Genomic DNA, 25717 nt, shown 5'->3' on the forward strand with positions numbered 1-25717 from the left:
GATGGTGTTACTACTAATTATGTTGTCGTTTTTATTGTGATGTTGGTGTTGCTGTTGTTGTAATTTGAAAACTGTCAAAACCTCTACACAAAAATTCACCAACGACTCTTCAATACGAGAAAGCTAAGAAAATTTAAACATCGACAAAACAATCATTAAAATTTTCTATACAGCAACCAGCAGCAGTCTAATTAACTTTGCCATCACCTGCTGATATGGTAATACTTCAGTGACACAAAGACTTAGACTAAATAGACTAATTAAAAAAGCATCGTATACCACTCGAACACAGCTACCAACTCTTGAAGAGCCTTTTCATGAAAGATGCCTTTCCAAAACACTTCTCGATTCTTAAAGATAACCTGCACCCATTAAACCACTGTTACATAAGATCTGAACGAAGTGGTCGTCTCCTTTCCATTAGGACTAAAACAGAAAGATTTAAAAACTCCTTCATCCCACCTTTGGTCAGAGTGTTACAAGATCAGCTGTCGTCATCGAGAAGTACATAGAAGTCAAATTCATAAAGCGCTGGTTTTGAGTGTGTATGTGTTTTCGTGTGTGAATGTTGTTCGAATTGTTCATCCATATTGTTTTTTTAAAGTAGTTACGCTGATGTTGTCTGTCAGTCGTAGTCAAACTGAATTTCCATTTGATTGGATCAATAAAAAAATTATCTTATTTTATCTTATCTTATTAATCTTGTCATTACTGCGGTTGATGTATTGATATTTGTAGCAATAAAATCATCATCATCTGACTCTTGACTATCGTCGTAGGGGGTGCTGGGAATGTTCGGGCACTCAACTCCATCCACCTATCCTGGTCAGCAGCTTTTAGGATTATCAAATGATAAAACTAACGAAAAGGAATAAAAAAATCGTTTTACTTACTGTCACAGATTACATTATAGAATTGTTTGTACATTTCACTTTTGAAAGTAAAATAAGCCCTCGACATGAGTCTCGGGATTTAATCCTCAAATTTAGACACTTGACATTCAAGTCAGGATTTACCCAAGGGACGTAATTAGTATGTTTAAAATCTATTGGTTGATTTGAATTTAAACAAAGACATTTTTGAAAAGAGTTAGCGCCAGAGAATTGGCGGTAGTAAGAAAGTAAAGTTAGTCGATAAAATAGTGTCCTTGTAGTCAGTCACGTTTCTAAGAGCTCTGATCTAAAGCCTTTGTAATATGTTTCATGCTCATTGATTTATAATTTGTACATAAGCTGTACTTACGTTATATTTAAATAAAGTTCCAGAGTTTTGTTTTATCAAAGAATCGTCAATTGTGATTCTAGATCTTCATTTTTTGTTAACTATTGAATTCAAGTAAAATCCCCAGCATCACAACACATCGTACCATCTGCATGTTGTGACACTTACCTAAAAAAATAGATTTAAAAAACAAGAAATGAATAATAAAATGTACAGAATAATATTTTTTTTAATTGACCATGACTCGAAGTATTTGCTGCCAAACTGAGACATTTGTAGTTTAGTTTTGTAGGTTTTTGTTTCAGCACTATCTGAAGTAGAGTTTATGTAGCAGAATCTAGCAACGACCATATCTTACTTGAACGGAATGCTAAAACTTAGTAAGACTAATGTATTAGACTTTATTTGTCCATGACACCATTGTGACTAATTCAAAACGTCCTTCACATTGCCAGACTCTCCAGTGTGCACCTTTAAAGAATATGTCTCCTGCCTTAGGACTGTGCAAAGTGAGTACTGTAGTTTATGCGTTGTATTCGGGTGATTGTTGATTGATTTGCATTCTGGCAATAGATTTACATATAGGTGACTGTTGTTTGATTTACATGCTGACAATAGATTTACATATAGGTGACTGTTGTTTGATTTACATACTGGCAATGGATTTGCAATTAGGTGACTGTTGATTGATTTGCATGCTGACAATAGATTTACATATAGGTGCCTGTTGATTGATTTGCATGCTGACAATTGATTTACATATAGATGACTGTTGTTTGATTTACATGCTGGCAATGGATTTGCAATTAGGTGACTGTTGATTGATTTGCATGCTGACAATAAATTTACATATAGGTGACTGTTGATTGATTTACATGCTGACAATAGATTTACATATAGGTGACTGTTGTTTGATTTACATGCTGGCAATGGATTTGCATATAGGTGCCTGTTGATTGATTTGCATGCTGACAATAGATTTACATATAGGTGCCTGTTGATTGATTTGCATGCTGACAATTGATTTGCATATAGGCGACTGTTGATTGATTTACATGCTGACAATTGATTTACATATAGGTGCCTGTTGATTGATTTGCATGCTGACAATTGATTTGCATATAGGCGACTGTTGATTGATGTACTTACTAATGATTGATTTACATATTGGTGACTGTTTATTTATTTACAATCTGGTGATTGATTTAAATATACGAATCTGTCTATTGATTTGTATCCTGATGATTGATAACATATAGGTGACTGTTGATTGATTTATATATAGTTGATTTTTATTGATTAGCAGGCGATCGTAGATTGATTTTTTTTTATTCACATGCAGATGATTAATGATTAATTTACAAACAGTTGATCGTTGAAGATTCACAGACGTGTTTAATATGTTACTATTGAAAGTGTTATTAAACACTACCTTTTATAAGTATGTCTATATCTCCTGCTCAGAAACCTACGATGCCTTGGAAGATAAAATCTGTGATTGCTACACCCCGTGTGCGTCAGAGAACGTGGAAGTCTCGTATTCCTATGGCGCCCTGTCCAAACTAGCCACCAGCAAAATTAAAAAAGGTAATACCAGGAGCAATCTTTTTCTTTCTGTTGTCATTTAGAAACGTTCTATTCAAAACCGTATAGACCATAAACAAGTAATATACATTTTTTTTTTTAAATCCTCCTTACGTAACACTATGTTTTCACCATCCGAAAATAAATAAACACTCTTTTTGCCATAATTATTTACCATATTCTGGAGAATCAACGCTGGTATCGTCAGTTAGGAGAGAAAGAGTTAATACATGTTATATTAGAAAAAAAAACAACTCTTTACTCCTCTCCAATTCCCCACGGACATATCCTGGTCAAGCGAATGTATAAATTCATTTAGAGTAGATCTATAGACATTTCAAAGGATAGACCTGGCTTACAAAGCGGTGCGCGAAATGTTTCTGAATGTCTATTTATATATCAAAACGTTTTAATGAACAGCGCCTACATGCGGGAATAGCCGCTGTCGTATGTCCGTTGAAGATAGAGATTGTCAAGACCAAATTTAATTTTACAAGATATTTCGAAAAAATTATAACAGTCAAAATAGAGTTTTCCCAGTGTGGCCAATGAGCTAGTAATCTTTTACCAAAGATCAACTGTCAAATTTTTTACTAGCCAATGAGCTAGTAATCTTTTACCAAATATCAACTGTCATATTTTTAGGAAATTCGTTAGAGCCGTTTTCGAGAACTTTGTTCACCAACCAAGGTTTTTTTTTTTTTTTTTTTTTTTGAATCGTTGAAGAATTTGAAAACTGAATAGAGGAAATGTAAACATTAGAATGTGAAATTGAATAAACAGGTTAATGAGGAAGAGTCATTTCATCGAAACCAATTTATTCTCTCTCTGTCTCTTTCTTTGTCTCTCTCTCTCTCTCTCTCTGTCTCTCTGTCTCTTTCTTTGTCTCTCTCTCTGTCTCTCTCTATATCTCTCTCTGTATCCCTCTGTGTGTGTGTGTGTCTCTCTCTCTTTCTTTGTCTCTCTCTCTGTCTCTCTGTCTCTGTATATCTCTCTGTCTCTCTCTGTCTGTCTCTCTGTCTCTCTCTGTATCCCTCTGTGTGTGTCTCTCTCTGTATCCCTCTGTGTGTGTCTCTCTCTGTATCCCTCTGTGTGTGTCTCTCTATGTATCCCTCTGTGTGTGTCTCTCTCTGTCTCTCTATATGTCTCTCTCTGTCTCTCTCTGTATCCCTCTGTGTGTGTCTCTCTATGTATCCCTCTGTGTGTGTCTCTCTCTGTCTCTCTATATGTCTCTCTCTGTCTCTCTCTGTATCCCTCTGTGTGTGTCTCTCTCTGTATCCCTCTGTGTGTGTCTCTCTATGTATCCCTCTGTGTGTGTCTCTCTCTGTCTCTCTATATGTCTCTCTATATGTCTCTCTCTGTCTCTCTCTGTATCTCTCTCTCTCTCTCTCTGTCTCTCTCTGTCTCCCTCTTCCTCTTTGTCTCTCTCTGTATCTCTCTCTCTCTGTCTCTCTCTCTCTCTTCTAGTAACTCTCTCCTCCTCTCTGCAGACGACTTAGATAAAATACTTGGCCGCTTCAAACGAGCTCTTGATGTAACTGAATACATCAGCTCCGAAAAGATTTACAAGAAAATATTGTATCAAAATTTTACAGACTTTTCCAGTCGAGTGACAACATTGTACGACGAACAGCTGTCAACTTTGAGTCGACTTCAACAGGTCAGTTGTCATCGTTATGAAACGTTTGTCGTCACTTTATTTCTGTGTAACAATTTGATCAACAAAATGTGTTCGTTTGGCTGTAGTAGTTATTTCGAGGACTTCAGAAATGTTGTGTCTTTTGGCGGGAAGAAGAACTACAAAATCCTTGCAAACTACTCACTTTTCATCGGTCTGTAGACTTTCGTCGTGGTGGTGCTGTGATGGTAGGGGGTGCTGTGATAGAAGGGGGGTGCTGTGATGGTAGGGGTGCTGTGATAGAAAGGGGGGGGTGATGATAGGGGGTGCTGTGATGGTCGGGCATGCTGTGTTGGTAGGGGTGCTTTGATTGTAGGGGTGCTGTGATTGTAGGGTCTGTGATGGTAAGTGTGCTGTGATGGTAGGGGGGTGCTGTGATAGTTGAAGGTGCTGTGATAAAAGGGGGTGCTGTGATGGTAGGGGTGCTGTGATGGTAAGTGTGCTGTGATGGTAGGGGGGTGCTGTGATAGTTGAAGGTGCTGTGATAGTAGGGGTGCTGTGATAAAAGGAGGGTGCTGTAATAGTAGGGGGTGCTGTGATGGTAGGTGGTGCTGTGATTGTAAGGGGTGCTGTGATATTTCGCGTAACAAAATGCCTCCTATCTTTCCGGTCATCAGTTGTTCAGATACCAAGATAACAAGAGAGAGGACGGCGCATTCTTTTACTTCGTCCAACCAGCTTTTCTATGGATGACCTTTTTTTTTGCTCTCCCTCCCCTGTACCATGAAGGATGACTTTTGACAGTGAGTCATGTCTTACAATATCTTATCTTCTAAAATAGAGACGATATACTTCTCAAAAAGATGACCAACCCAGCTCAGTTTTTGTCTCGCACACTATTGAGGAGCTCCTCCTTTGGGCCAGACAGAGTATAAGTAGTAAAAATGTTCCTTTCAGACCTTGTGATCGAAAGGGCAGATGATGTAAAGGTCATCTGTTTCTGTAGTCTAGGGTTGACAAGGGTGTCATGTGGCCAGCACAACGACAAACCGCGTTTTTTACTTTTCCCCAACTAATGGCAGTCACCCATTAGAATACTTATGATCATGCCGCTGATAACTCCTGACGATCATCTTTCACTTTATTTTATATTTCAATCGCTCTTTCTTGAAAATGGGCGAGTCATATTTAGCCATTATAAAGTTCCTTCTACAATAATGTAAAAAAAAATGTTGGAATAAACTTAGACTGTCATACGTGCATCTAAGAATGTTAGCTGGAGAACCTTTGCAAAGCAGCGTTCCTAAGTAAAAAAAAGGAACAACTTTTATTTTTTCAATGGTATTTACATCGAAATATTGATCAGAGCTGACATAGATCGTGTGTCACTCTTTCAACTGACAAGTAAAAACAACAAAATTCAAACTTTTATTTTCTTTCTATTTCTAGATATAGCAAAGTATACAATGGGGCAAAAGCAAAAAGACACCCATTTGTCTGTTCTGCTTAATTTTAATTCTTTCATTTTATATGTATTTTTTATTTGTTTTTAGCTTATATTATATAGAATAGATATTCAACTAATTCAAAAAAGGTTTTACATCGTCAAAAACAAAGAAAACAAATTCCATGGTCTCTCACGAGAAGTAACATGCTAGCTCAGAAATTGTTCATTGTTCATTTGGTTGTCTTATTCTCCAGCTTTAAACATCATGGTCATTGTTATTTGTTGTAGACACATGTACGAATACATGTATCATACATGTCCTCACATGACAAACGATGAACCAGGGATTCTTCCGAAGGCAGCCGTTTTCAGTTTTCATGGAAGCCTGGAAGCCAAAGAAATCCCGGGGAAATACAATGCTAAATGTTTTTGTTGGTGCGTTTCCAAGTTGACAGATCAGCGTGAATCTTCATTGTTCTTATGTTGCTATGTTCAACACTATAAACTTAAAACTGGGCTAATCAATGCAAACAATGTTCCTGGACATCAGTCAGTCATTACGTTGCGGATGAGGCGTGTGTTCGGCGCCCTTGTATACACGTCCAAAAGAACCTTATTAATGTGACCGTTTTTCCACCTCACCATCGTAGAAACCTCCACAAGTGGGCAGAACTGCACCGGCTTCCAGATGTCAAACGTTCATCAAAACCAAGATTGAAGCCAAACAGCACTGCAGTGAGCTCGTGGGAATTTAGTGGACTAGATATAAGTAGGTTATGAATACAAGCATGGCTGGTCTGGCGATAGTTTTTTTTCCCCGATGAAGACCCGGGGCAACAAATCTGCACCAATTGACACGAGGAGGTCCTGGAGTTGTGTTAGAATCACCGCAGACTGAGAAGATAAAATGTAGCATTGCAATGTGCTCACGAGGAATTTAGTGGACTAGATATAATCTACGTTGCACAGGATTTTCTATTATGTCTAGGGCAGGGGTCGGCAACCTATAGAGTCGGAAGAGCCAAAAATTACAATTTACTAAATTTCAAAGCTTTTAAAGAGCCACAAAATGTTTTCTTTTCTTTCCAACTATAAATAGTACTTGCATAAATAAAAGTTCTTTGATAAATAAAACGAATCTATTTATTCATAAGAAAAAAAAATATTTATTTATATGTGACTAGTGTATTTCCTAACAAATTAGATAATATATATATATATATATAAACGATTAGCAGATTCTCTTTTATTTTTTTCCTGTCATACTTCTGGCTTCATCAGTTGCTTTTGAAAGGATTTTATGTAAATCGATCTTGTTGTCTTCAAGGCATTTTTGCAAATCTTCTCCTCTAGTTCTAGTCTAGTCATGAGAGCGGTAGCAATCCTTTGGAAGACATATACCTGACAAAAAAAGCCAACTTGTGTCATGTCTTGTATGTCGCAAGACACATCTATATCAAGTGGTAATATGTTACATTTGAAGACATGGGTGGGGTGCAGTGAAAAGCGAGTACAAGTGGCTGATCTTAGTTGATCGATTCAATTTTTTTTTCGATAAAATTAATATTTGAGTATGGAACTAAAGAGCCGCATGTGGCTCGCGATCCGCAGATTGCCGACCCCTGGTCTAGGGCCTCTAGGACCTAGGCTGGCTAAAATGTCACCTTATTCTTATTAATAAAATCAGTAACAGAATTTGACTCATGGAGTAACTAGAAGCGTGATAATTTAATATATACATTAGTTGAAACATTCATCTCTATATTGGTATCATTAAAGTTGAATAATTGTCTTAGCTAATTATTTTTATAATCCTTAAAATATGTTATTTTGTATACAAGTATGATACACACAAAAATACACGAAACAAAAAATTAAGAATTTTTGTACAACCAAGAAAAAGAAGTTAATCTTTAGCATTTAAACAAATCATTCGAATCATTTATAAGGAACAAATGTACATCCTGGAAGAGTTTTCCCTAAATTATTAACCTCAACATCTTGTAAATTGCAAAAGGGGCGCGGTGACTGAACCTGAGATTCTGGGTTTGAATCTCGATGAAAACTGGGATTTTTTTTTTATTTCGCCACTGAGTCCACCCATGGGTACCTGAGTTGGGGAAAGTAAAGGTGGTTGGTCCTTGTGCTGGCCACATGAACTTAACATCATCTGCCCCATAGATCGCAAGGTCTGAAATGGAAACTTTTTTAAGAACAAAACTAATAAATACTCACAAAATAAAATATGTTGCCTTCTTTCATCAGAAACTCCTAGAGGTCAGTGATAAGGCCAACCAGATCTACCATATCAGACTTGATTTACTCTGGGCACAGGTCAACCTGGTCAGGAAATATTTCATTGAGCCGAGGCGAACTATGGACGCCATAACTATAGGTGAGTTCAAACGAAGTCTGGACACTTAATAGAGGTGAGTTCAAACGATGTCTGGACACTTAATAGAGGTGAGTTCAAACGAAGTCTGGACACTTAATAGAGGTGAGTTCAAACGAAGTCTGGACACTTAATAGAGGTGAGTTCAAACGATGTCTGGACACTTAATAGAGGTGAGTTCAAACGAAGTCTGGACACTTAATAGAGGTGAGTTCAAACGAAGTCTGGACACTTAATAGAGGTGAGTTCAAACGAAGTCTGGACACTTAATAGAGGTGAGTTCAAACGAAGTCTGGACACTTAATAGAGGTGAGTTCAAACGAAGTCTGGACACTTAATAGAGGTGAGTTCAAACGAAGTCTGGACACTTAATAGAGGTGAGCTCAAACGAAGTCTGGACACTTAATAGAGGTGAGTTCAAACGAAGTCTGGACACTTAATAGAGGTGAGCTCAAACGAAGTCTGGACACTTAATAGAGGTGAGCTCAAACGAAGTCTGGACACTTAATAGAGGTGAGTTCAAACGAAGTCTGGACACTTAATAGAGGTGAGTTCAAACGAAGTCTGGACACTTAATAGAGGTGAGTTCAAACGAAGTCTGGACACTTAATAGAGGTGAGTTCAAACGAAGTCTGGACACTTAATAGAGGTGAGCTCAAACGAATTCTGGACACTTAATAGAGGTGAGTTCAAACGAAGTCTGGACACTTAATAGAGGTGAGTTCAAACGAAGTCTGGACACTTAATAGAGGTGAGTTCAAACGAAGTCTGGACACTTAATAGAGGTGAGTTCAAACGAAGTCTGGACATTTAATAGAGGTGAGTTCAAACGAAGTCTGGACACTTAATAGAGGTGAGTTCAAACGAAGTCTGGACACTTAATAGAGGTGAGTTCAAACGAAGTCTGGACACTTAATAGAGGTGAGTTCAAACGAAGTCTGGACACTTAATAGAGGTGAGTTCAAACGAAGTCTGGACACTTAATAGAGGTGAGTTCAAACGAAGTCTGGACACTTAATAGAGGTGAGTTCAAACGAAGTCTGGACACTTAATAGAGGTGAGTTCAAACGAAGTCTGGACACTTAATAGAGGTGAGTTCAAACGAAGTCTGGACACTTAATAGAGGTGAGTTCAAACGAAGTCTGGACACTTAATAGAGGTGAGTTCAAACGAAGTCTGGACACTTAATAGAGGTGAGTTCAAACGAAGTCTGGACACTTAATAGAGGTGAGTTCAAACGAAGTCTGGACACTTAATAGAGGTGAGTTCAAACGAAGTCTGGACACTTAATAGAGGTGAGTTCAAACGAAGTCTGGACACTTAATAGAGGTGAGTTCAAACGAAGTCTGGACACTTAATAGAGGTGAGTTCAAACGAAGTCTGGACACTTAATAGAGGTGAGTTGAAGCGGCTGAATGTTTTTGGTAGCCAAGGCAACCAGAAGCTATCCGTTTAGGGTTAGTTCAGGTTCGCCGTCATACCTAAAAATCATGTATGGCTGGCATGTCCCTGTAGACACTCTGGTCAGGATGGCCAGACGGAAATAAGATTTCAATCGGGAGTGTTCTATGCAAAACTAGACTGTGCTATATAAAAAAGACAGGTCTGAATAGAAAAGTTGTGAAGTTGAATGTTTAAGGATTTAAACGATTGACCTTTTGTCTACGAAAACATATTTATCATGTATCATCAAATAGGTAGATGTTAAATCCTATTAACATGATTTTCTAGTATTCAGTACAAATCCTATTGCCTTGAACTTTTCAAATTTAATTTTAAATAGATGTCAGTAATACTAAATAGAAATCTTTAATACGAGCCGACCCGCGGCGTAGCATACGTGTCATTGTATCAATTAGTTTTGATCAGTCATGTTGTTAAAGTTGTAATAGATATCTAACTAACATAAATCTGTGCGATTAGAAATATTTTGTACCATGTGTTTTTCTTTAGTCAACTTAACGCTTTTAGAATTCTCAATAACTTAATAATTTTTGTTTACATTTTTACGACTTCAATTCGAACTCGTGGCTCAAGCCTCCCCAAGTACTTCAACTAACCACTTTGCCAGCACTGGCGGATCCAGGGGGGGGGGGGGGGGCGGTAGGGGCGATCGCCCCCCCCCCCCCCCCACTCGGCCGACCCCCCCCCCCCCCCCCCCCAGGGAGGGGGCGGACGAACTTTAGTATAGGATTCACACAATTTGTATACGAATTTATTACTTATGTTAAAAAAATATACTAATTATTTATATTTCAACATATTTTTAGATTATTTCGCCCCCCCCCCTCTAGTATGTTGACCGATTTGGTGGAGTCGGGAGGGGGCGATGGTATCAATTCCGCCCCCCCCCCTACACTTTCGAGTGGGGGGGGCGGTCCAATTTATTGGTAGAAATCACAGCCTGCTAACAAATCAATTAAATATCTATATCCCTGTAACTTGTTATTGATAACCGATCTTTATATTATGTCGTTCCCTGTTTGCCGATTGGTGGGGGGGGGGGGCGAATACCTCTTCTGCCCTTCCCACCTAAACCCTTTGAGTGGGGGGGGGCGGTCCGTTTTTATGGAGAAATCATAGTTTGTGAACAAAATTAGTTGAATTAATATATACATTTTATATTATGTCGCTCCCTTTCTGGTATTTTGGCCGATTCGGTGGGGTGAGGGGGGGGGCGATTGCATGTACTGCCCTCCCCACTCTAGCTCTCTGAGTGCTGGGGGGGGGCGGTCCTATTTTTGTGGAGAATCATAGTTTGTGAATAAAATTAGTTGAATATCTATATAATATAAACTACGTATTGATATGTGACCCATTGTAAATATGTCGTACCACACTCTAATCTCAAATTGTATCATTAGTAGCCTAAATTTAAATGAAAAAGGGTTGTACCAGGTGGGAGGGGCGATACATGCAATCGCATTTCCCCCATCGGACAAATCAATACTTTTTCTTTTTGTATTATAGTTAAGAAATTAAAAAATTAAAAAAATCTGTCACTAATATAATTTATATAAACTATAAATTAAATTCTTATATCGAGTCGCCCCACCCATATTCTTTAATGCCAAATGCAATCTTTAGCAGAAATTAGTAAAGGAGCGAGGATTAATCGTTTTCACTCTACCGCCATTCCCATTTCCAGACAGAGTTTTTGTAATTTCACATCAAGTTATCATAAGTATTTTAAGAAAGACTTTGCATTGGAAAAGTTAGAATTTAAACGAAATTTTTCAGTATAAGAGTCATGATTGAGATGAGTTCTAAACTCAAATAACGTTTTCATAGTCGCCTTTTCCCAACCTTTACTCAATCTGATATTTTTCTAGCTAAATAAATTTGGGACTATAACTCACAATTTATACTAGAGTTTTCTTGAATACTATTTATCGAATAAGTTTTTTTTCGGCGGCGATCCTCAAAGCAAAAATCTAAATACGTGGGGTATCCTATCTTTTCAAGGAACAAATCGGTTTTATTTGCAATGTATTCAGGGACTATAAATTCATATTAGAATATTTTAATAGTATGAATAATGAGCTTCAGGTCAGGAAAATGCGTTTCTGCAGAAAAGAATGCAAAAAAAACGCTTTTGGCGTCGGGGCTTCGCCCCGAACTTCATTTATGGGTAATGAGTTGTAGATGTCACGAGAATGCGTTTCTGCAGAGAAGAATGCAAGAAAACGCTTTTGGCGTCGGGGCTTCGCCCCGAACTTCATTTATGGGTAATGAGTTGTAGATGTCAGGAGAATACGTTTCTGCAAGGAAGAATGCAAGAAAACGCTTTTGGCGTCGGGGCTTCGCCCCGTACTCCATTGATGAATAATGAGCTTTACTTGTCAGGAGAATGCGTTTCTGCAGTGAAAAAAGCAAGAAAACGCTTTTGGCGTCGGGGCTTCGCCCCGAACTACATTGTGAAGAATGAGCTGTACTTGTTAGGAGAATGCGTATCTGCAGTCAAAAAAGCAAGAAAACGCTTATGGGGTCGGGGCTTCGCCCCGAACTCCATTGATGAATAATGAGCTGTACTTGTCAGGAGAATGCGTTTCTGCAGTGAAAAAAGCAAGAAAACGCTTATGGCGTCGGGGCTTCGCCCCGAACTTCACCAGAGAACCTTATAGCACTGCCCCAGTTGTTTTGTTTTTCGCCGAAGGTTGAGAAATGCTGCTTTTTTTATTCTCATATTTATATATATATATATATATATATATATATATATATATATATATATATATGTGTGTGTGTGTGTGTGTATGTGTGCGTGTGTGTGTGTGTGCGCGCGCGCGCACTGTATGCACGTTTATGCGTAGGGTTAGGGTTTACTGGGCGTTAGGGTTAGGGTTTGGAAAAAAATCGCCCCCCCACTCCAAAGTTCTGGATCCGCTAGTGTTTGCCAGTGAAGTACTTATGAAAATAGAAGGTTTTATTTGTTAGTCTCCAACGTTTAAGCGACGTCCTAATTCTCGACACAAAAGTATAAAGGGAACTAATTCAACTTTTGCCACCTCATCTGTCAAGTGCTATTTCTTTTCTTTGTTCGCTACCAAATTGTTGAACTCTTCTACCAGGTAAAGTGATTAATGATGTACATCTGTTCTCACAACAAATGCTTCACTATGTGGAAATGTTGGATGTGGAGGCTAACAATACCACACGAAGTCTAGTCTATAACACAGTCATGGGTGAATTGAAGGCCAGGTGAGTGAGGGTTAAATGATTATATTTGGTGGCTGAGTGTTTAAACGCTTAGATCGAATGACAGTAGGCTGTGGGTTTGAGTAGAGTGGCGAAAGAAATATGTATACGATGAACTGACCTCGATTTGGGCTACATGTGTTACAGCCACCTCAAGCTAGAATCCTTAGACACGCTTCACAGTTTCAACTGTCTACCCCTTCCCCCAATGGTGTCAATGCATTGGATTTGGATTTTTGGCACATCGGCATAACTCAGGCCATGTCTTGCCCAGCCCATTCATGAGTTTTACTAGTCAAAGCCAATCGTTTGAAATTCCGATACAGTTATTAGAGAAAGAACGAGAGAAAGACAGAGAGAGAGAAAGAGAGATAAAGAGCCTAAATTTTTCTACCTAAAAAAACCTGGTGTAAAATACCAGTTCTCAAGTAATTGTTCGTAACTAATGGAATATTATGAGACATGACTTCTATTTAGGTTAAAAACTTTACAGAGGTACAATTTGAAAATAAGATCCTTTTTTGTTATAAGGTCACTTTTGTTATAATGTCACTTTTCTTGGGGTCTAATAGATCCTGCTACTGTTATCCAAGAATTAATTAACAAAGTAAAGGTGAAAGTTCTATATCGAGACGTTTCAATTTGTGATTAAGACATCAAATACCATACCATTACACACACACACAGAGACACACACAGACACAAACACACACACACACACACACACACATATATATATATATATATATATATATATATATATATATATATATATATATATATATATATATATATATATATATATATATATATATATAGATAGATAGATAGATAGATAGATAGATAGATAGATAGATAGATAGATAGATAGATAGATAGATAGATAGATAGATAGATAGATAGATAGATATTGAGAGAGAGAGATAGCGATATAGTTATAGGTATTTCTTGTGTATACTCTAATTAGATCTCAACTCATCAACATGAGTCTCACAAATTTTGATGACATGAAGTTAGCATACATCTCTGGCGTACCTGTCATAAATGACAGTGTCATCATGTCGTTTGGAATTGACACTGACACCGAGATAGCCTGGGTAAGTGACTTAACTTAAAAGAAATGCCACGCCAAGGTGAAGGTCACACTCCGACCCTTAACGTAAGCACTAGAAGTCTGTTTAAAGTTATATTTTGAGAACCGTCGATCACAGAATAAGTCGGTATGATTGTATTTTACAATGAACGAGTATTCCCTCTCTGGCACTGCCAGGGTCGAGGTTCATTAGATGGACACGAAATTCACTGTATTAATTATGTCCTCTGAGGATTTTTCTGCTGCAGTATCTCCCCTGACCGGCGACGTGAATCTTCTTATCTTATCTTATCTTATATAATACAGACGATACTTCAAAAAAGAAGATGATAACGTGCATTTAGTCATGCATATTAACCAAATGATTTAAATTATGCCAAGTCACTGGTTTTCCTGGCTAGCTCAGGCAACCCATTCCATGCTCTAATAGCACTAGGGAAGAAGGAGTATTTGTACAAATTTGTCCTAGCATATGGGACGAATGGGATGTTATGGGCCTTGAATGTGTCTGCGAGGTCAGTATAGACCTTATTAGATACTCAGTTGACAGGTATATTTTAAGATGTTTTCAATAAATTTGACATTTTCAGGACCGATTCACCAATTTAAAAAATTTACTTGGGTTCCAAAATTTCTCTTCACCAGAATGTCACCTTATAAAATCTCTCCTGGCCAAGTGGGTTGCACTCCTTACAGTCTTTACGATGGTCCCAGGTTTAAACCCCTCCTCTACTCTTGTCGCTTTGCTGAAGATGTGGAAATTAGAACTGTTGGTTGTTGAAAGTCAGTTGGCAAGTCAGATGTGGAGATTAGAACTCTTGGTTGTTGTAAGAAAGTTGGCAAGTCAGATGTGGAGATTAGAACTCTTGGTTGTTGTAAGTTGGCAAGTCAGATGTGGAGATTAGAACTCTTGGTTGTTGAAAGAAAGTTGGCAAGTCAGATGTGGAGATTAGAACTGTTGGTTGTTGAAAGAAAGTTGGCAAGTCAGATGTGGAGATTAGAACTCTTGGTTGTTGAAAGAAAGTTGGCAAGTCAGATGTGGAGATTAGAACTCTTGGTTGTTGTAAGTTGGCAAGTCAGATGTGGAGATTAGAACTGTTGGTTGTTGAAAGAAAGTTGGCAAGTCAGATGTGGAAATTAGAACTGTTGGTTGTTGTAAGAAAGTTGGCAAGTCAGATGTGGAGATTAGAACTCTTGGTTGTTGAAAGTTGGCAAGTCAGATGTGGAGATTAGAACTCTTGGTTGTTGAAAGAAAGTTGGCAAGTCAGATGTGGAGATTAGAACTCTTGGTTGTTGAAAGAAAGTTGGCAAGTCAGATGTGGAGATTAGAACTCTTGGTTGTTGAAAGAAAGTTGGCAAGTCAGATGTCGTACAATGATTTTGTTTCATGATCGGCAGAGTCTCATTCCCAAGAAACTTCTACACACTGCAATGAATCGATCCTTGGAGATGAGTCGGATGGAGCAACTGGTCATTGATTCTGTTGAACAACTTCAAGACATATTTACAGACATGATGGACGTCATTACACTGACCTATGAAACCAGAAGTCCAGTACTTGAAAGTATTAAAGTAAGCATTCTATTTGTAGATTTATGAAAATTTTAACTCTGTCTCTCAGTAATTTATGTCCATGATGCGATGGAATTATTCATTTGCTCATTTGTAGTTCACTCCCCTGTTCTAAAACTTTCTGATCAGAAAACATTTTATTTGGCATAGAATTAAATGTGTTTCCATGCTCTTTTTATATAACACAAAGTAATGTTTATAAAACCAAAAAAAAATAATTTAATATGGTCCAATCAACGATGGTATCGTCAATTAGGAGAAGAAGAGTTGAATACGTTTTATTTATAAATACAGTTCTAATGATACACTTGCCAAGAGTGGGAGAACAAACTCACAATTAAACATTACACTCTATCCAGAAGAAATGAAGAAACTAATAGTGAATAAAATAAATGAGAAATGGACAAGCTCTCATCCGAATCACAAGAAAGATGATGCCTATTATAAGCTATCCCGACAAGATCAACGTCCAATCTTTCGACTCAGGACCGGACACAACAGAATGAGACTACATATAGGGTGCATCAAAAAATGTATACACACTTTGAACTGTCATAGACAATTTATTTCCAGTTCTACATTGATAAATTTCTGGACATGGAAAGCTTAATGTCTAATAGGAAAAATAACTTGATTAATGACAATTCAAAGTGTGTATACATTTTTCTTTGACGCACCCTGTATGTACCGGAAGCTCAAAATTGAAACCAGTGAAATCTGCCCATGCTGACCATGTCCTCCAAAACTGCACTCTTACCAAGAGGCCCGTACAAGACACTGAACCCAAAACACCCCAATAGAAAGAAAACTATGTGGAGAGCTCCCTGAATTGGAAACCAGTTCATCTCATATATTGGTCTAGTCATCAAAACGCTCCAACATAATAATGAGAACGAGGAAGAAGAAGAAGAAGTTCTAATGAGAACTTTGTCTTGAGAAGTGCTCCTCATTCTATCGACTGCCTAAATATTTCCTATTTCGCTTGAAAACGTCCAGCCACTAAGGATTTGAATGTCTGGATTCTCCATCTTCCCAGTTTGTTTCGATAACAAAATAAAGTCTTAGTCCTACATTTTATGTCACTCAGAAACTGCGTAAAAAATATTTTTTTTACTATAGCAATATAAAGAAGGTGCGGTGGCCTGGTGGTAAAACGCTTGGCTTTCAAGGGTTCAAATCCTTGTAAAGACTGGTATTTTTTTGGTATCTTTAGGGCGACTCTGAGTCCATCCAGCTCTAATAGGTGCCTGACTTTAGTTGGATAAAGGTAAAGGCGGTTGGTTGTTGTGCTGGCCCCACGAAACTTTCGTTAACCGTCTGCCACATAAACAGATGTGATTAGCTTTACATCATCTGCCCCATAGATCATAAGGTCTGAAAGTATCTTTACTTTTGTTTTTTTTACTACTTTTATTATAATTGATTTCTGGGATTTTTTTAAAGTACTTCTATTCAACTCATAACTTCGTGGAAGCTTCCTGGACCTTCTGGATGGGCAGAGCCTGGTAACGGATCTCGAAAAGGGCTATAACGCTATTGACAGTTTGGAAAAGAATCATTATCTCGTTTGCCAAACTGGGAAAACCCTTATCCCATTGCGTTTTTTTTTTAAATTTATCATTCATTAGTTATTAGGAGAAAAACAATCGATCTATAAGTTATACAAAGAAGATTTTTTTTAAATAGAGTATTTTTAATGTTATCTTCTTATATAATACAGACGTTACTTCAAAAAAGAAGATGATTACGTCCTACGCATCATGCATTCAGTCATGGATATTAACCAATGACTTAAATTCTGCCAAGTCACTGGTTTTCCTGGCTAGCTCAGGCAACCCATTCCATGCTCTAATAGCGCTAGGGAAGAAGGAGTATTTGTACAAATTTGTCCTAGCATATGGGACGAGGAATGTGCCTTTATCTTTGTGTCTTTCAGAGTATTTTATTAGATTTTGTTTTTGTATGTTGTTCTTTATGTTTCTTCCCTTGATAGGACACTTTGGTAAAGTTCAAATCTCTTTGCGAGAATTACTTCGTGGCAAGTCAAGTTTTATTCGCAGAGACTGTCGAGTGGCCCCTGGTGGAACTGAACTCACAGAAAGAGAATCTGCAGAGCGCTAAGCATGCGTGTGACAAACTTTTTAAAGTGACCAGCGAGACTCTGTCCGGAGTTATCGATCTTGTGACTGAGACGAACAACGTGTCTGTCCACTTTTACTCGAGGCTCGGCGCAAACATTTCCAGCTATCTCGCGTCTGTGAATACTACCTCCAAGTTTGTCCTGGCGGATCTAATGCTGGGGAGAGAGAGCGAAGCAGCCAGTGATCAACTCCAACTCTTCAACAACGAACTGGTCGACTACCTCTTCGAGCTCAACTCTGGCCTCAATGGAATATCGTCCTGCTTGGCGGAGAACGCCCGGGCTGTTAGCGAAGACGGAAGTATCCATAGAGCCTTTGAAAAGAAAAGCCAGGAACATGGGGTATCGCTGGAGAATATTACTCAGCTAGTTAGTATCGATATTGTCAAACTTTGCGACGTGGTTACGAATGTGAGAGAAATGAAAGGTGCCAACGATCAGCTGCTGAAATTAGTCAGTTGTTTAAGGGACGATTTAACAGAATTTAAAAGTCAATTAAACATGGACTTGTCTTTTTACAGGTAAGTATGTCTTCTTTTTTTGTTTATTGGTAAGCGAATGTGCTTTTACAGAAAAGCATGTTTAGCCACTGTCATTCGAATAGATAATCTCAAAGTGTGTGTCATTGTGCGGAGTATTCAGTTCAACTATTCAGTAACAATCATTTGTTAACTCATCCAGCTGTGTGTAACAATGTTCCGAAAACATGTTGACAATCTTTTAGTCCTAAATAAAAGTCTGTCTCGAGGACAATAGATTAGAGGCGGTGTAGCAGTTCCCGGGGACTTTCGCGAGTGTATTGTTAGGGTCTCGAATATTTTTGTGATGGTCTCATTCAGCTGTCGGTGGCATAAGATTCTTTTTATCGAGAGCCCCCCCCCCTAAAGCGTGGAGCTAAGGATGATCGCCACTCTCTCCACCCCCAAAGGCCGCCTTTGAATTTGTTTTACATGTTTCGGATGTTCCTGTTGAAGATAGTTTACTTCCTAGTCCAAACCTCCCGCAGGACGACGGGGGATGGGAGCGGGCAGGATTTGAACCCTCGACCATCGATAAATCCGAACGACAGTCCAGCGCGCAAACCTCACGACCAGGCAGCCATGCTATGCGTTGGTGTGAAGAAACAAGTCCTTTTACGTTTAAAGTGCCTTTTTAATTGTGTAACGTTTCAATCTAACATATATACACGGCAACGGCAATATACAGACACCCAACTTCACTCGCTGACTTCCTCTCTTCTTGTTTACACACTCGTCACTTCCCTCCAAGTCCCCTAACTCTCCGATACCCAACACTTGACCGTGTGTCACAGTTGACCACACACAGTAACCGTGTCACAACAGTTGGTTACTTTTGATTGAATCGGGACAGACTCTGCTCTGAAACTAAACAAGATTTTCTGTAGCTGCCAACTTTGTTAAAGTACGTAAATGCGAATGACTTTGCTTATCAAATAAAGCAGCTTACTTCCTCTTCCTCGTGTATAAGGCTGCCTCAGTGACGCCTCAGTCGAGACCAATCTTTACAGAAGGCCTCAACACTGACCTGCAAAAGGTCCAGTCTTAGGCCACTGCCACCTATGCGGCCGCAATGGGCCCCGCACTTTAACAGGCCCTGCGCGAATTCTAGGTGTAAATTATTAAATTAAACCATTTTAACTTATTATCAAAGGGTTCCTGGAATTCTCCTGACATTGCTAAATATACGAAAAAGTCATGAAAATCTGAAATTATTAAAATCTGAATGAAAACTCATACAAATCTCCTTAAACACAGAAAAAAAAACTTTAATTGAGGGGTGTCATTCAATATGGGAAAACGCCAATCCTCGCGATTAAATAAAAAACAGCATTGTCAGCTTTCATTTAATAATAGTAATAATTAGGCGAATTTTAACCAAAACAAGAAGCTCAAATACTTAATTTACTTTAATAGTCACTGACATATAAATATTAGGCTAAATTTATCTCGGCCTTTTAAAAAAACAAAAGCGATATTTTGCTAGTCGATAGTATATCTAAAAGGCAGATCTAAATGTTTAGCAGCTTTTTGTTGGAAAACTACTATCTACTGTAGATGGCTCCTGAAATTAATTTGACAGTGATTTTGTACTTAGTAAAGTATGATTGAAATGCAAAGACGAATTTATTTTCTAATACAAAATTTTATTTTTCACTTATTATTCTTATCCGTGTAGAGACTGGGCCCTGCGCAATCCGTTTCGCATAGGGCTCCACAATCTGTAGGACCGGCCCTGATGTCCTGCAACGTCGCTATCTGTGGGGCAATTCCCACATACAGTCATTGGTAGTGTGGTCATGAGGACTCGTTTGCAGACGTCTTTTTATGCTAATCTTGGACGTCTGGTTCCTAACACAAGTTCAGCTTAGAGGTCGTCCTTGGTTAGTCTTCCATCTGACATTTGCATGACAAACTGTTCAACTGACACTTTGTGTCAATGGTGCATGAACACTAGCAAAGTCCAACCTTTCATTTAACCCTAACTCTGATCAAGGAGCATCTCTTATGGTTAAGTTTAAATAATTAACAACACTTAAGCACCGATGTGACGAACAAACCAATTTGTATTCATGAATAAAACAGTCCGATTTTTTTAAACTGTTTTTTTTTCAGCAAAAATCTGATTTTTCTGGACATTTTTTTCCCGGCCATAAGTTACACTGTGACAGAACAACAAGTGGCCTACGATATGGTGAAATTACTGAGTAAGTCGTGTATATATTTATAATAGCAGTAGACTAACAATCACAGACAATTTTCTACCTTTATCTTATCTTATAAAATACAGACGTTACTTCAAAAAAGAAGATGATAACGTTCTACGCGTCATGCATTCAGTCATGCATATTAGCCAATGACTTAAATTCTGCCAAGTCACTGGTTTTCCTGGCTAGCTCAGGCAACCCATTCCATGCTCTAATAGCACTAGGGAAGAAGGGGTATTTGTACACATTTGTCCTAGCATATGGGACGAGGGAGGCGAGGTGGCTGAGCGGTAAAGCGTGACCTCCGTGACCCCAGGCCGTAAGGCTGGTTTGTGACGTAGTAGGTCAGCGACCATTGTTTCTGATCGTAACCAGAACCTGGCTGTGTGTTAGCGCTTAGGCGAAGTGTTGTAAACTGTAACACAGCCAACGTGTAGTTGTCCTGATGACTATACACAGACGTATTATTAAACTAGACTAATCACTGGATCTAGACTTTATGTATTTACTTAATATACACACTAAGTGATTGTGTTAGTATTAGCGCTTAGGTGAAGTGTTGTAAAATGTAACACAACCAACATGTAGTTGTTGTCCTCATAACTATAAACAGACGTATTATTAAAGTAGACAAATTACTAAGTCTAGACTTAGATGCTCATAACTATAAACAGACGTATTATTAAACTAGACAAATTACTAGGTCTAGACTTAGATTCTCATAACTATAAACAGACGTATTATTAAACTAGACAAATTACTATGTCTAGACTTAGATTCTCATAACTATAAACAGACGTATTATTAAACTAGACAAATTACTATGTCTAGACTTAGATTCTCAAAACTATAAACAGACGTATTATTATAATTAGATCCTCATAACTATAAACAGACGTATTAAAGTAGATTAAGTACTAGATCAGACTTAGATCCTCATAACTATAAACAGACGTATTAAAGTAGATTAAGTACTAGATCAGACTTAGATCCTCATAACTATAAACAGACGTATTATTAAAGTAGACTAATTACTAGGTCTAGACTTTATGTATTTACTTAATATACACACTAAGTGATTGAAGACTGCTTTGTGTGTGTTGTAAACTGTAGTGTGTTGTAAACTGAACTGTAGCACACCTGGCTGAATGTTTGCATTAGTGCTTAGGCTAAGTGATATAGTCTGTAACTCATTAACGTGTAGTCATGTATGTTATGACTTTTCTATAAACAGTATTACACCTACATATGTTATTAGAATATAAAATTGATCAGTTGCTTTACAACTTAATATACACACTAATGATAACAAGCATCACAACAGAAATAACACATGAAAACAAATGTGTGGTGTTATATAGCAATTTTATTTGCAGACAAAGGATACCACTTTAATGAGTTAAGTTTTTATTGCAATTGCTTAATGAACATATGGAAAAAAAATTTCAATAATTTACAATACACATTTTAAAAATACAATGATTACATATAATGTTAATGTGATTTAAATATATGGATGGCTGCCTGTTCAAGCGGTTTGCTCATATAATGTTAATGTTATTTAAATTATATATTATATATATATGGATGGCTGCCTGGTGGAGCGGCTTGCGCTCCGGACTCTCGCTTAGATTTATTGATGGTCCCAAGTTCAAACCCTGGCCGCTCCCATCCCCAGTCATGCAGTCATTAAATTTCTTTAGAACCACATGAACACAATAACCAGCAACATATCTTATCTTATAGATTACACAAGTTACTTCAAAAAACAAGATAATTACCCATAATATAACATCTAACAGTTAGACTTACAGAGAACCTTTATGATGTTTTGATGAATCATTAAAATTAGGAAAGATAAAAGAAATATTTTCATCTTTTTGATTTATCCCACTGTATCTTAAACCTTTAAATATATGTAGTGTACATGGTCAATAACTTATATAAGCAGGAATCTGCAGGATGTGGGTAGACAATACTTAATTTAGATAGTCCATAAAAAGTGACATGGTCTTCTTATTTAGTCCTGTTTGGTTTAAGTCAATTTAATATATTTATTTCATTGTCATTTTTTGTATTTGTGTACTTAGTGTTTTCTTTAATAGCATTTAAAAACTGTTAGTATCGAAGGCGCCGGGTAAGCGCTTGACTACCGAACCGAAGGTCCCGGGTTCGAATCCTGGTGAGAAAAGCAATTTTTCATTTCGGGATCTTTGGGCGCCTCTGAGTCCACCCAGCTCTAATGGGTACCTGACATTAGTTGGGGAAAAAGTAAAGGCGGTTGGTCGTTGTGCTGGCCACATGACACCCTCGTGGCACCCAGATGGCCTTTACATCTTCTGCCCTATAGACCACAAGTTCTGAAATGAAAGGGGAACTTTACCTTACTTTTTATATGGAACGAGGAATGTTCCTTTATCTTTGTGTCTTTCTGAGTATTTTATTAAATTTTGTTTTGTATTTGAAGATTGTGGTTCAGTGTTTTATGTGTAATTGCTAGATTAAGAAAGCTGAAGAAAGGGGTTAATATGACAAGGAACCCTTATTCAATTTGAATACTTAAGAATATTAAATCGAACACAAAAATGTTACTATAACACAAGGGATCTTTTTTTAAGTCATATTTACGGTAGCCAGGAAAGAGTTACACTCGAGGAAAAGAAATAGTTAAACTTTTACTTAAATTAGACAGGAAAGAGTTAAACTTGATCTCAGGCTAGAAGACTAAGACTAAGACTGCTTTATTGATCCTTATGGAAATTTGTTGTGATTACAAGGACTCTTTTCTCATATACAGACAACACAACAGAAACATTCACATAAATAGAACAGACACAAGGAAAGAGTTAAACTCGAGCTTAGGTAGAAAAGAGTTAAATTTCAAACGAAATGTAAAAATAGGAGCATGCTGGCAAGCATGTATTTATTCGCTAGTTACTCTGCTGTTAGTCAGATGTTAGGGTTAGGACTGTCGTTTAGTTAGGGTTAGGACTGTCGTTTAGTTAGGGTTAGGACTATCGTTTCGTTAGGCTCTAGTTCGTGTCCTCTGTTCAGACAGCAGCACATGTGGCTAACCCTTACCTCTATTTCCCCAGGTGACATAGGCGGCTCCATGGGGCTCTTGGTTGGGGCCAGCGCCATATCGCTGTTCGAGTTCGTTGACTTCTTTTGCCTTCTGACTTTCGCCCTTTGCTGGAAGAGGCGGCCTGCAGGATCTGGGGTCAAAGTTTACGGGGAAAAAGAAAGTTTTGATTGATTTCTCAGCACGTTTCACTAGAAACGAAGGAAGACTGCCAAGAACACAAGAGAGCGTCCGGACGTATGGACATAAAGATTTGTGTATCCTTTAAAATCTGGGGATCAAAACATTCCATCAACTAAGATCTCTCGAGAAATGTTCCGTAATATCAATTACTTGCTGGACACAAAAAAAAAAGCAGAAATCTTGAGTCTGTTATGCGGCCAGCTACCGGAATGATAGTCCTATGTCAATCTTATCTTATCTAATACAGACGTTACTTCAAAAAAGAAGATGATTACGTCCTACGCGTCATGCATTTAGTCATGCAATCTCACCATAATACAGTAGTTCTCACGATCCAGTAGCTGTTAATTGTAATAACCATAGATATATAGTTCTATAATCTATATATTATAATGACGAAATATTGTGTACTGATTCGCACCAACAGAAAGCTACTTGAAAGATTTTGTTTCTGCTGTTGATAGCACACACTGAATGTTGTACTAGATCCACTCTCGTCACGCCTACATCCTCAGCTGTGCTGCTTTCATTAGTTGCGGTCCTTGTTATCTATGTAAAGCCGTGCTGTGTACCAGCAGGCTCGTGGTTACAATTAGGTGCCTTTGATTTGGTTGTGATTGTTTTTTTCTGTAAATTATTGATATATAATATTGTTAATCCTTAAAGCTATTTATAATCTTGTCACGTGATATATCTTTTGTTGTTAATATTGTAGACGAAGCCTGTTGAATATCAAACAATAGATTCAATCCTAGTCTAACGAATAATGTATTTAACTCTTTCTCTCCGAATAGACGATACCATCGTTGATTTGACCTCATTAAATTAAAGTAATGTCTAATTGTATAAACTTGACTTTGTGCTATATAAAAAGATCATGCATTCCCCTTTAACTCTATACCAAATACAACATTTTCTGATAACAAACAACAAAGTTATTGAGCAAACTGAAGAATTCCGTCAGAATGTGGACCAATAATTACGTAGAGAATGAGTTAACGTGGTCAGTGACTCTACAGACTGGTATCAAAGTATAGGAGGAGTCTTCTTCCCCTTAATAAGACTTTTAGGTGGGAACGAAATCAAATTTTCATCTGATATTCATATTTATAGGTATTCTTTATTTCGGAGTTGTGATTTGATGTTGAACTTATGTCCCTCAGGACTCCCACACTTGCAACACAGTTAACCCTCACATCATCCTATCACCTAGATGTCAATAGAGAAATAAACTGTGTAATATCCATTAGAGCTTTGACGTTTAAATTGTGTTTATAGTTTTTCATGTACTACGTATAGTGTTACTGTATCATACAAGTATTTGCTAAAGTTAGTTTTCTGTTCTGTATATTATGGAATCCTTTAAAATTTAGCTGACATGTGATAGAATAATAATTGTTGTATATGCCTGACCATTAAAATAATGTTACACTGTTTGCGTGCTTAGTGTTAATATTTATTGTGAAATTATTTGTTAAATCATACCATTGGCATCAATGAAGACAGTAAAATATTTTGTTGACTTCAGTCACACTTAGATCTAGCTGACTGACGAAATGAGTACCAGATGTGCTGCATGTTTGAATATTTAAAATCACTTTTTTTTTAGATCTAGCTGACTGACGAAATGTGTACCAGATGTGCTGCATGTTTGAATATTTAAAATCACTCTGTTTAGTTGTCTTGACCATTGGCATCCACTCTGTTTAGTTGTCTTGACCATTGGCATCCACTCTGTTTAGTTGTCTTGACCATTGGCATCCACTCTGTTTAGTTGTCTTGACCATTGGCATCCACTCTGTTTAATTGTTTTGACCACTGGCCTCCACTCTGTTTGTCTTGACCAATGCAGCTCGGGTTTTAGACAATGAAGAAAAAGACGTAATGGAATATAAGTTGTTATTGGAATCTGACCTTTAGATATGCAGGTGTTTGATTGTGGCAGATAGACTTCTGTCCCTT

At 37.7% G+C, this 25717-nt stretch overlaps 1 protein-coding gene across 1 annotated transcript in view; it reads left to right on the forward strand.

The window, feature by feature from the left end:
- LOC106066795 (uncharacterized) overlaps positions 1 to 25174 on the forward strand; it is a 47216-nt gene extending 22042 nt beyond the window's left edge. The window contains exons 9-18 of the mRNA XM_056009123.1: positions 1677 to 1730; positions 2686 to 2808; positions 4296 to 4465; positions 8136 to 8265; positions 12834 to 12963; positions 13928 to 14057; positions 15452 to 15625; positions 17619 to 18286; positions 20399 to 20490; positions 23586 to 25174. Coding sequence (XP_055865098.1) covers positions 1677 to 1730; positions 2686 to 2808; positions 4296 to 4465; positions 8136 to 8265; positions 12834 to 12963; positions 13928 to 14057; positions 15452 to 15625; positions 17619 to 18286; positions 20399 to 20490; positions 23586 to 23746 — 1832 coding nt within the window. The 3' untranslated portion in view covers positions 23747 to 25174. The remainder of the gene's footprint in view (positions 1 to 1676; positions 1731 to 2685; positions 2809 to 4295; positions 4466 to 8135; positions 8266 to 12833; positions 12964 to 13927; positions 14058 to 15451; positions 15626 to 17618; positions 18287 to 20398; positions 20491 to 23585) is intronic.
- Positions 25175 to 25717: the final 543 nt, after the last annotated feature.

This window comes from Biomphalaria glabrata, chromosome 13 (genome assembly GCF_947242115.1).
Source record: "Biomphalaria glabrata chromosome 13, xgBioGlab47.1, whole genome shotgun sequence".
Lineage (NCBI taxonomy): Eukaryota > Metazoa > Mollusca > Gastropoda > Planorbidae > Biomphalaria > Biomphalaria glabrata.